Source organism: Eleutherodactylus coqui, chromosome 6 (assembly GCF_035609145.1).
Source record: "Eleutherodactylus coqui strain aEleCoq1 chromosome 6, aEleCoq1.hap1, whole genome shotgun sequence".
In the NCBI taxonomy this organism is placed as follows: domain Eukaryota; kingdom Metazoa; phylum Chordata; class Amphibia; order Anura; family Eleutherodactylidae; genus Eleutherodactylus; species Eleutherodactylus coqui.
In genome coordinates this window covers 145,682,180-145,694,820 of record NC_089842.1, presented here as the reverse complement: position 1 = coordinate 145,694,820, position 12,641 = coordinate 145,682,180, and the positions used below count along the sequence as shown (strand labels likewise).

Below are 12,641 nucleotides of genomic sequence, written 5' to 3'. Positions count from 1 at the left end.
AAATACGCACCAAAATCCACAGCAGTAGATGCTGATTTTGGTTGGATCCACAGCAGTAGATGCAGATTTTGGTTGGATCCACAGCAGTAGATGCAGATTTTGGTTGGATCCACAGCAGTAGATGCAGATTTTGGTTGGATCCACAGCAGGTTTCTCCCCTTCAGGGTGCATCCACATGGCCTACAAAATCCGTCCGTGGGCATTAGCCCTTTATCACCCTCATTTGCATGTAATAGGGCCTCCAGGAGCTATTTGCAGAGCCCAGCATATGGGCTTGGCTCTGCACACAGCTGCATTGTTTTTGCATGGGCTGTCAGCAGAATACAATGTAATCTCTGATTCCCATGCAGAACACAGCGTGTAGTCCCTGTTATCTCTCTCCGGCTGAATGATGGATTTTAGGCTCTCCTTAAAATCATTGTTCAGGCGAAAAGTGAACAATTGGCGCATTTACATGCAACAGTTATCACTCATTTGCCATTGTTTGAACAAATTTTGAGCGATAATTGTTGCATGTAAATGGGCCATAACGCTGTGTGAAATCCCACTCCCAGCATACTCAGCTTATGCAATTTCTTTATTACTTGTAGGTCCGCAATGTTGTTCCCACCATCATGGTCTCCTGGAGTCAACTGGATAACTCCCACCAGTCAGATACTAATGAAGCTTCAGAATGCCTTGCTATGGGACTAGGTGGATCCTGCTGCCTGGATCTACTGCTGGCTGGACTCAGTGAGTTTGTGCCAATAGTGAGTAGAGGAAAAAGGGTGTAAGTAGTGTAGACTTGGTTGTGCAAACGTATTGCCCTGATGATGGCCCAAGGGACACATCAGGGCACGTGGAAAGGGTATCTGGGACTGTCCCGCTGGATCCAGGAGAGTTTGGAGGCATGCTGCAGAACAGCTAACCACGCCACTGCTCAGTTCATACTTGGGCAGGTCTACTATCTTTCCACACTGATCAGCCAAATCTCCAGCCTCTTGGTATTACTCCATTCGCTTGTTCCATGAGAACTGCACTTAGACCTGCTGCTCTTCAGAACTCACAACAGGTCCCTCTGGCACTACATATAGTCACTACTGCACTGCTCCTTGCTTCCTCTACCCAATATGCCCTTCGATTGGTCCCTCCATATGTAACAACGCTGCAGTGCAACGTTCAGCACCGTAACACTGCCCCTACGTCAGTGCTAAGCCCTGCGTAGATCCACTCTGATGCTGGGCTCCTCCTGCAGAGTGGCAGCCAGTAATCTTTATTTCCAGAGACCAATGACACTGGCAGGGCACGGTGCCACTGTTGTACTGCAGACTCACTGAAAATCAAAACAAAAGGGGCAAACCCTTATCACAAAGAGGGATAGGACAAAACGCGTGATAATAAAAATGGGGACAAAGACAAACACAATAGGAAAGAGTCAAAAATTATGTAGGAGGAATAAGGGGTAAGGGCTCATGCCCACAAACGTATCGGTATTGGTCTTAAACGCTATCAAACACTGTGTTTAAAAACGTTGCATTTTACAAACGCCTGTGTGAGATTGGCCTAAGGATGGTTTCAAATCTGCGTTGGAACCTCCAGTTGGAGGTCCCAGTCCAAAATACCAGAAGAAAAAGAGCTGCATGCAACACATTTTCTTCGGACTAAAAGCTGGTCAGTTGAACGGAAAGCGAACAGACCCCATTATGGTCAGTGGGTTTGTCCGGCGCTGTTCGGGTTCCATCCTAAAACTGAGCCGTTCAGAGAAGGGGATTCCCTTTTCCATCTTCCTGAATGGAGCAGGAAAGCAGAACCCCGAATGCAGATGTGAAACCACCCTTATAGTACACCTTTATAGGCTACTGAACTATAGATGACTGCTGAGAGCCCAACCAGTAAACCACGCAAACCTCCCCTCAATGCCCCACACCCAGAAAGACAATGAAACCATACTTTTTCATGGGAGAAAATTGGCCCCAGCTTTAATGATTCCTTTAACTTTCCAACTTTAAACAGTGTAAAAAAACGGAGGTATGTTTAATTGTACAGCTAACAGGCACCACCAAGTGGTGTAGGACCATATAGCACAATATCCACACTCATATCCATATACCTTCAGCGCTGTATACATATACACTTTATAAGGGGCGCTCAAAACCCTGCTGCATGAAGGTAAAGGAGGGGCAAATGCCGCAAGCACTAAGGGGTTAAATGAGCCTCTGGCAGTCATGGAGGCAGCCCCCCTATGTGGTGTGCTGCTGTGGATGTACATCCCCATCTTCTAACATTGAGTAAGTGTGAACTTTCATCCTTTTTCACCCAAAATACTTGCACGGTTGAATGTTAACCCTTTCCAATCCAATTTGTATCCTGGTTTTCCTAGGGGGCTTACTCTTTTTCTACCGTTATACAACAGCGCTATATGCTGGCTAAAGCCAGTACTGCATGAGGTGACACATTGGATAGGCTCCGACAGCAGAGAGGCTGGCAATATACAGTAAGAGAACCCCAACGGACGTCTTCCAACATTAGAGCTGTACAGCCCTAAATCATAATGTCTTCAGACGTCAGACAGTGGATTGGAAAGGGTTAAATCCTAGAAAAAAGGCTGTACTTAAGGCCCTTTTACATATAACGATTATTGTTCAAACAAGCTAAAATGAACGATAATAATCATTCAGTGCAAACGCAGCCAGCGATCAAATGATGAATGATAAATCGTTTGCTTTGTGTTCAACACTCAATTTAACCCGTTTAAGATCCGGCACTATAAATTTACGTCGCTTGGTCCCGGGCTTAAAGCCCAGCCGTATGTAAAATTGCAACAGGGATTTAAAGGAGATGTCCCGAGGCAGCAAGTGGGGTTATACACTTCTGTATGGCCATAATAATGCACTTTGTAATATACATTGTGCATTAATTATGAGCCATACAGAAGTTATAAAAAGTTTTTTACTTACCTGCTCCGTTGCTAGCGTCCTCGTCTCCATGGTGCCGACTAATTTTTGGCCTCCGATGGCCAAATTAGCCGCGCTTGCGCAGTCCGGGTCTTCTGCTGTTCTCTATGGGGCTCAGAGCGGCTCCGTGTAGCTCCGCCCCGTCACGTGCCGATTCCAGCCAATCAGGAGGCTGGAATCGGCAGTGGACCGCACAGAAGAGCTGCGGTCCACGAAGATAGAGGATCCCGGCGGCCATCTTCAGCGGTAAGTATTGAAGTCACCGGACCGCCGGGATTCAGGTAAGCGCTGTGCGGGTGGTTTTTTTAACCCCTGCATCGGGGTTGTCTCGCGCCGAACGGGGGGGGGGTTTAAAAAAAAAAAAACCCGTTTCGGCGCGGGACATCTCCTTTAAGCCTCCTGCTCTGAAATCAATCAGAGACAGGATGGGCTGTCAGCTGTTAGTAATAGCTGATAACCCAGAGGATATAAAACAACGACAGAGTCAGATTAGTAGTGCTCCAAAGGCAGAGTGGGATAGTATGGTGGGAAAAAATTAGCGGTGCAGACTCTCATGCTTGATAAAGTGGTGGAGCGGGGGGTAGCAGTGGGGAACAGGGGGGAGCTCTCTCCCCCCCAACCCCCCCCCCCCCCACTTGCCTCTGCAACCCCCCGCTCACCCCCGGGCGCCCCCCGAATCTTTTGGTCCGAGTAGTCGGTTACTCGGGAAAAGCGGTGCTCAAGTGCAAAAACACCCGAAAAGAGTACGTTCGCTCATCTCTATTTATCTCCCAACCCTGAATCCAGTGGGGCAGTCTCAGATTTTGGATACTATCCCTGGAGGTCTGACACACATCCCACTATGTTTGCCAAAGTCCCTGCTCAACTCAGATTTGTCATTTAAATGGGAATGGGCATAATTGGGGAGCTGCTTAATAAACAACCTCCCAAGACCATATTTATTAGCAAGACTGAAGGACTGCTTACTGAATTGTATTAATGGGGATCATTTTGTGCCATTTCATATATATTTGATATTCTAGCATATCCTTTCCTGGTCTATTACACTGCAGGTTTTTGCCATGTCATAGAAGTCTGTAGTTTGGCCAGGCTAATAAGCCAAGCTAACAAAGCTGATTATGAGAATCCCAATTTACTGATGTCCATGCCTATAGGAAGATTATACATGCACCGAGTCCCTCCCTCTATGCCAGTCTTCAGAAAGACTAATGCAACTACTGCCTTCCTGTAACCCTGCTGCCTCTGTTCTGCCATCAGGTACCTGACAGCCAGAAATACTTTTACTCTACATTGAGTTTTCTCATCCACCCTTTCAGGATATCAGTGTGGCTGAAGACAGTTTGTTTGATGTTTGCAGATGTCTTAGGATACTGGAGGTCCTAATTCATTGTGGGTGATGGAAATGTAAGTAATATTTTATCTTTCCATTAAGCATAATTAGAGTTTCATGCAATTCATGGGTGATTTCTTCACTGGATAAAATCAGTGCATCTCAGTTCAGTCCTCAAGGAACAAACAGGCCATGTGAACCAGTCATGTACTGTAGATTTCCTATAGAAAAGGGACATATGTTCTGGTTATGTTGAGCTTTTAGCCACAATTTTAGAAACAGCACATATCCTTTTGAAATCCCCCAAAATATACCACAAGTATGTTATACAGATATTCATACAGTATTTCCAGCTGTGCCATTATGATTTTGATATTTTTATTGGGGACAGGTTTCCATGAAAGGGGATACACCCAAAGTCTTTTCCTGACATGTCAAATGGAGACATCCAACCCACAGGGCGTAACTATAGGGGATGCAGTTGCACCCAGGCCCAGGAGCCTTAGGGGGCCCATAAGGCCTCTCCTCTTCATATAGGGAGCCCAGTACTATGACTAAAGCATTATAGTTGGGGGCCCCTTACAGATTTTGTATTGGGGCCCAGGAGCTTCAAGTTACGCCTCTGATCCAACCCATTTGACTCTCCCACAGCAAAGAACTACAACACTTTAAATGCACTACAGTTTTTAATGTATTTTTGGGCCAAAGCCAGAAATGGCTCTAGCAAGAAGGGGAAAAATAATTTTGCTCTTTATATTTCCCATTCCTCTTGAATCCACTTCTGGCATTGGTTCACAAACTGCGACTGGGCCCCCTCCTGTTGGGGCATGTGCCCTAAGTGCTGGGTGCCAGGAGTATACCAATAAGCTACACTGCTTTGTTCAGGCTATCTAGCTAATGGGTTAGGACAGTGATGCCCAACGTATAGGAAAGTCTACTTACTAGGCAGGAGGACTCATTTATTTAGAGAGCCTTTGGGGTCCAAGCTCAAAAAGCCCCACTAAAGCAATTGCTGTGATACAATTTTAAGCAATTGGAAACCCCCTTTAAGCACTGAAATTGATATTTATAGGTATGGGCCTGTAGCTGCTTGACTGCCATGCCAAGTCGTAAAATGTACTAGTTCTACCCAGTGTGCACCCAGCTATTTGGTAGAGATGCATCTAAAACATCCATGCAGTACATAACTTTCCTGATCAGTTGTTATTTAGTCCTTTAACAACTGAACATGTAGCCAGGTACTTTTGCTTCAGATATTACAGCAGTGGTTTCGCTTTTTATTATTTCACTGAGATCCCCCCCCCCCCCCCTCCTCCTACTCAGTACCCTATATCTTGTAGAGGTCACAATTCCTTCTGGCTCTTATTGGCACCTTGGATACATATCTGCATAGATGATTATAGCCCAAGCACAGAAAACTATAATTTTCAATGAAATGCAGTTTGCACATAAAGTATAATTTAAATCAATCTATAAATCCTATCATTTTCTTCCTATTGCTACAAATATGTAAATTCGCTAATGGTAAAAAAAAAAATCCACCACTTAGATGGAGTTGTCAGAATCGAATGAAACTTTATATGTGTGCTTATGTTTGATATAAGCAAGTGATTACAAAATCAAATCAAAAAAATAATTTATTGCGGAAAACCAACCGCATGAAGGAAGGCTCTAGTACCCTGTTGTACCACCTCTAGCTTGGATGTCAGATGTGACACGGGTGAGCATGGAGGCATACAAGTTCAGTTTGGCATCCTGCGGCATATCAATCCACATTTGCTGTAACCGAGCCTCTAGATCATGCAAATTCGTAGGCTGTTGAAGTTGGTGTCACAGATGGTCCCATACATGTTCTATTGCTGATAAATCTAGCAACCAAGCAGCCACGGAAGTGTGGCAATGTTGTGAAGGCATCCCTGTGACACCCTTGCAGCCAAGCATTATCCTAGTTGGAAATGCATCTTGGAGGCCGCCAGGAGAGACAACACATGTGGCTGCAGGATGTCCTGAACATATCACTGAGCTGTCATTGTACCACTCTCAGGGGTGACCGACTGTCATATGCGATGACCCCCAGACCATCACAACAGCAGTAAGGGGCAGTGTGCCGTTCCACACAAAGGCAAGATCGAGGCGCTCACTTCTAGGTCTCCAAACACAAACATAGCCGTCATCAATGCCCAAACTAAACCTGAATTCGTCACTGAAGACAACCCGGTTCCATCCCGTAGCAATCCAGTTTCATGGTTCACGATACCACTGCAAACAGAGGTGACTGTGGGTGGGTGTCAAAGGCAATACACGTTATGGACACTGGGAGACCAAATGTCCTTCAGCCAAGCGCCAGAAAATGGTCCAGACGGATACACAGGGGCCTGTAATGATGGTGCCATCTGTCTCTGGATGGTGGACAATGAAACAGTTGGAGCTGCTTGTGCTTGTCGGACAATCAGACAATCCTCTCTACTGGTGGTCTGTCAAGGATGTCCTGAGCCCGGATTGGCTTGTGTGCTTTCCCTTAAAGGGGTGGTCTCGCGAAACCAAGTGGGTCTATACACTTCCGTATGGCCATATTAATGCACTTTGTAATGTACATTGTGCATTAAATATGAGCCATACAGAAGTTATTCCACTTACCTGTTCCGTTGCTAGCGTCCTCGTCTCCATGGTTCCGTCTAAATTCGCTGGCAGCTTGCTTTTTTAGACGCGCTTGCGCAGTCCGGTCTTCTCCATTCAGCACGAGCCGCTTCAGTGTGCTCCCCGCTACAGCTCTTCTGCGCATGCGCAGACGAGCTGTCACTGCTCGGGAGCGCGCTGAAGCGGCCATTCTGCACCATCCTCTGTTAGAGGAAGGTGCAGAAACTGGAGCTGCCCAGCGGAGAAGACCAGCCCAGCCCAGCCGCCCCGAGAAGCCTCCCAGGTAAGTGATGGGTCGGGGGGGGGGCTGCCGCTGCGCCGGGGGGGGCTGTCGCTAGGCCGGGGGGGCTGCCGCTGCGCCGGGGGAGCTAGCGCTAGGCCGGGGGGGCTGTCGCTGCGACGGGGGGGGCTGTCGCTAGGCCGGGGGGGCTGTCGCTGCGCCGGGGGAACTAGCGCTGGGGAGCCGGGGGCTAGCGCCGCTTACCTGCTGCCTGGCGGTGGGCGTCTGGTCGGCGGCTGCGATGCGTCCGGTTGCCATGGAGACACAGCTGGCGGCGTCTCGGGAGCGCGCACGTCGGGCTGAAGCAAGGGCTGTACACTTTGGGAGAAGAACCGGCGGCCATCTTTGGAAAAGTTTTTAAAAGTTGCTGAAACGCTGGAACAGTGAGTAGAAACCGGCTTTAAAAGTCATTTAAACGGGTGCTTAGTTTTGTATGCTGAATAAGGGGGACTGGGCAAAAAAAAAAATTAACTGCTTCCTCGAGACATCTCCTTTAAGACATCCACTGGTCCCGACACCTCCTAACAGTCCAGCCAGAATAACCCAGGTAGCGGGCAATTTGTCAATACCAACATCCAGCTTCTCACATTCCAGTAATGCGCCCCTCTCAAGCTCTGTTAACTGGGTGAAATCTCTTCTCTGCATCGTAGAGGTGTCTAGTGGTCAACAAGCTCTACACAAGCGGAATAAGAGGTCACTACATGCAAGTAGCCTTTGAGAGCCTTTCTGTAGGCCATGGGGGGGGGGGGGGGGGGGACACAACTTTTAGACCCTCAGGTGGGAAGACGATTCATCTAATCACACCACAACTCTAATCATTGGCATATCTGCCTGAGATGTAACTGCATGCCGAGTTTTGCAGAAAATCGACAACTCCTTCTAGGTGCTGGATTTTTTTTTTTACAATGAGTGTATATCAAATAGAAGAAGGGATTCAGTGCAATCTATTGTATCTATATACTCTTTTAATGTGATATCTGGAGCTAGGAAGTAGACTTGCTCTGTGTTCCATCAATATGATGCATCATTTGCAAGAAGCTACAGGCTAAGTCCACCGGGGCTGAGCTGTCCTCAGCTAATGGATAAGCAGCTTTGGTGTCCGTCTTAATCCAGTGCGTCTGGGCAGGTGCTGCAGCGATAAATATTGATATAACTGTATTCAGGTTACATGAACAACAATATTTTCAGCGCTAAATGGGATGATGAATCATCTTCTAAAATAAATTACCTTCAATTCTCCCAGGGGAAATTACTGTGTGACTGTAACTCATTACCAGCAAGCAAAAAAGTATTAGCACAGCAAATAAATAGCCAAACTATTATAGTAGACTTTCTGTGTTGATTGCTAAGAATATGCAAATTATGTCTAAAAGCAAATAGATGTTTTTACTCTGCTGAAATATATTATACTGCATTTAGACTGAATAATAACACTGTGCAACACATTTTTTATAACCGATAAGCAGATAGGGTGCTCATAGTAACTTTAGTGCGCTGAATTCAAATATGATATCCATTTTTTTCTGCCACGTAAGGTTTTCCAGTTATGGGAAATATTGTAATCCAGTTGGCTCGCCCTTAATCTTCCTTAATAAAAAGAATACCAAAAGTGATTGTACAACAATCGCTGTTACGGACTGCGTGCTGACTGAACACTATAAGGGTAGGTTTATGTAACATATAGGGTATGTTTCCATGTGGCGGAAACGCTGCGGATCATCCACCAGTAAGTTGTAATTAATGAACTGTGTTTTACAGGTCATTGGTTAGACTGGGACTATTTTTCAAACTTTAATAACAATATGGCTGAGCGGGCGGGTGTCTAAACAACCCAGATAGTTTCTGATATGTCTGCGGACAGTTCACAACAAAGACACAGCGCAGGAAAATAACATCCTTGGTAAAGTGCGCCTATCACAAGTATTTCGGAATAAAGTTTGGTCACCAAGATAGAAAGATCATCTGTGTGTCATGTAACACTCATCTCACATTCAGTGGCTGAAAGACAAGCGTAGAACGCCATTCACCATTCTGATGGTATGGTGAGAACAAAGAGGCCCCCATACTGACTGTTATTTCTGCATGACAAATATGAAACCGGTGCCTCATGATGCCAGATTACCTATTCCTGATCCATTGGGAGGGTTGCTATTGGCCTCTGGTTGGGCAGCATCCCTGGGACTACTATAGTGGTCACTGTTACTACTTGGGCCAATATAGGGGACACTGTTACTACTGGGGCCACTATAGGGGACACTGTTACTACTGGGGCCACTATGGGGGTCACTTACTGTGGCCACTATGGTGGTCACTGAGGATGAGCGAGTATACTCGCTAAGGCACTACTCGTCCAAGTAATGTGCCTTACACGAGTATCTCCCTGCTCGTCCTTAAAGATTCAGGGATGCCGTGGAGCGGGGAGCTGCGGGGGAGAGCGGGGAGGAACGGAGGGGAGATCTCTCTCTCCCTCTCTCCCGCCCGCTCTCCTCTGCTCCCCGCTGCGACTTACTTGTCAGCCGCAGCGGTACCCGAATCTTTATGGACGAGCAGGGAGGTACTCGTCTAAGGCACATTACTCGGAAGAGTAGTGCCTTAGCGAGTATACTCGCTCATCCTTAGTGGTCACTATTACTACTATGTCCAGTATAGGCGTCACTAATACTACTGTTGCCACTGTCGTGGTTACTATTACTACTGAGGCCACTGTGGGGGTCACTATTACAACTGGGGCTACTATAGGGGTCACTATTGGGGCTCATTCCAATGGATGTAAGCACAGTTCAGTTGTGCAAATGCAATACTTATTAGCGTTTTTTTGCCTGCTCTGGCATCTTTTTTAGTGCACATTTTAATACTTGCGCAATAGAGATGAGCGAGCACGCTCGGCTAAGGCAGTTACTTGAGCGAGCATCGCTCTTCTCGAGTAACTGCATACTTGTCCAAGTAGATTCGGGAGGGGGGGCCGGGGGTAGCGGGGGAGAGAGAGAGATCTCTCTCACTCCCCCCTCCCCCCCCCCCCCGCCGCCCCCCCGAATCTACTCAGACAAGTATGCAGTTAATCAAGAAGAGCGATGCTCGCTCAAGTAACTGCCTTAGCCGAGAATGCTTGCTCATCTCTATTGCGCACGCAAAAAAGAACGTAGACAGGCTCATTAAAATGGTGTGCAAATAAGCAGGTTACCTGCATACTCACAGCACATTTGTAACTGCCCATTCACTTCAATAGTGAATGCCCATTCACTTATTGCAGTATGTAATATGCCTCAACAAGATCATGCTGCATATTTTATCGGGCGATTGAACATTGTACGAAAAAATCAATGGGTTCTATTCACTTTGTATTACACACAGAGAGAAAGTAATGTTTCTTACCGGAGGAAGTCAAGATCCAAGCGTCATTTTCCACCAAAAACAGTCCAATAGTAATATTACAACATGTCCAAACTGTTATTATCCTAAATAAAGGAAATGGTTGGTAACTTGAAAGTGAGACGTGAGAGTGAGAGTGCTGCTAGAATTCAATGTTACCAGTGTGATCAGTAAGTTTTAATTTTACAGAAACTTATCAATCACTTTCTGTTATGAAAATTAAAAAAAAATGTGTTGCACAGTGTAATCATTCAGTTTAAACACAGCCAACGACTGAGTGACCAACGAGAAGTCAGCTGCAATAAAAACCAGTGCCGTCTCGGGCACATATCGTGCCCAATAAGGAGTGTCATACACTGAACTACTAGTGCATGACAACTAAACACGCTGCCTGAGCGCGGACGAGCTGGTGATTACATGTAAAACGAGCATTACTCATTAATGTATATCCCAAATACCTACATTTTTATCCCACATTAAAGGGAATCTGTCAGCTTCAACATGGTGTCCGAACTGTTATAGAGCAAGAAGAGCTGAGCAGCTTGTATATAGCTTTATGAGGAAAGATTCAGTATATCTTGTATTGTATTCATTGATATCTCTGCTCATTGTGAGCTGAAGAGTCCAATGGGCGGTCCTATCAGTGATTGACAGCTGTGTATGACTGTATATCGAGGTAGCTGTCAATCAGTGACAGGACCGCCCATTGGACTCTTCAGCGGCTGTCAATCACTGATAGCTCCACCCACCTGACTGTTCAGCTCAGAATGAGCAGGGATATAAATGAATAAAATACAAGTTATATAGTTTTATGGGGAAAGATTCAGTATATCTTGTATTGTATTCATTTATATCTCTGCTCATTGTGAGCTGAAGAGTCCAATGGGCAGAGCTATCAGTGATTGACAGCTGTGTATGACTGTATATAGAGGTAGCTGTCAATCACTGACAGGACCGCCCATTGGACTCTTCAGTGGCTGTCAATCACTGATAGCTCCACCCACCTGACTGTTCAGCTCAGAATGAGCAGGGATATAAATGAATAAAATACAAGTTATATAGTTTTATGGGGAAAGATTCAGTATATCAATCTGCTCTTCTCCTTCGGCTCCGTGGCATGCTGCCTGCAGTTTGGAAACCATGCTCGAGTTTACGGACTCCCTTTAAGCTTAAAGAATCCAATCATATCTAAAGAAAACTAGTTATCTGTAACTGGAATGGCGGAAGCATATGTACCGAATAGGACTGCAACAGAGTGTATTAGGTACTGATGTTGATAGGAACTTTAAGTTTTAGGACTTCTTCACACACCCTTTTTTTATTATTTGACGTATTGTAAATGCCTTTTTTTCTGGCAGTTTTCAAGTCTTCTATAAAAATCTATGGAACAAAACGCTATACCGTGAGCTCTCTGTATTGTGAAAAAAATGCCAATGACCCTCAAAACAATAAGGAAACAACAAAATGGTTCTGCAGCTCACTCTGCTCTACTTGTTCACTTGAATGGGCTGAATTACTGCACCAGATGCAGCCATATGCGTGTATGGATATCACTGTGGCTAATGCCTCTGTGAAGTGGCCACAGAGTCCAAGCTGAGTCCCACTTAAAAAGGCACAAGCACTAAATACACTCATTCACCGTGCAAACAAATTGCGCAGGATGAGTGTATTACGTTGCACGCTCATCTGTCGAAGCGCTAAAGTCTATGGGTGTGTGAAAAAAAGCAACGAATACACATTAGCATCCGTGTTCAGTGCGGGTTTTTTTGCGCACCCTGCTTTCTGTGGGTTATGGCAAAACTGACATCATTTGGGCCTCCTGCATTTTTATTTTTGAATGCGTTAAAAATGAATGATATGTGGATATAGCACGGACATAAAAAAAAAGCCACAAACGCACAGACACATACAAGATTGTGCATTTTTCGCCAACTAAAATGGCATCCTACGCCCTTGTGAATGAGCCCTGGGTTGAGGCTACAAACAAATTTTCACCTGTGCAGCAGCTTCTTTGATGCCAATTTTCTTGCTACATTCACATTCATACAACTTGCATTTAGTTTGCATGTGACTTCTGTACAACTGTTTTTCG

General features: G+C 45.7%; 1 protein-coding gene across 1 annotated transcript in view; it reads left to right on the top strand.

Moving 5' to 3' along the window:
- The first annotated feature begins 4,265 nt into the window (after window positions 1–4,265).
- The window catches only part of LOC136631493 (tubby protein-like), a 29,794-nt gene continuing 21,418 nt past the window's right edge, over window positions 4,266–12,641 (top strand). Inside the window, exon 1 of the mRNA XM_066605794.1 lies at window positions 4,266–4,337. Within this exon, the coding sequence (XP_066461891.1) occupies window positions 4,330–4,337 (8 nt within the window). The 5' untranslated portion in view covers window positions 4,266–4,329. The remainder of the gene's footprint in view (window positions 4,338–12,641) is intronic.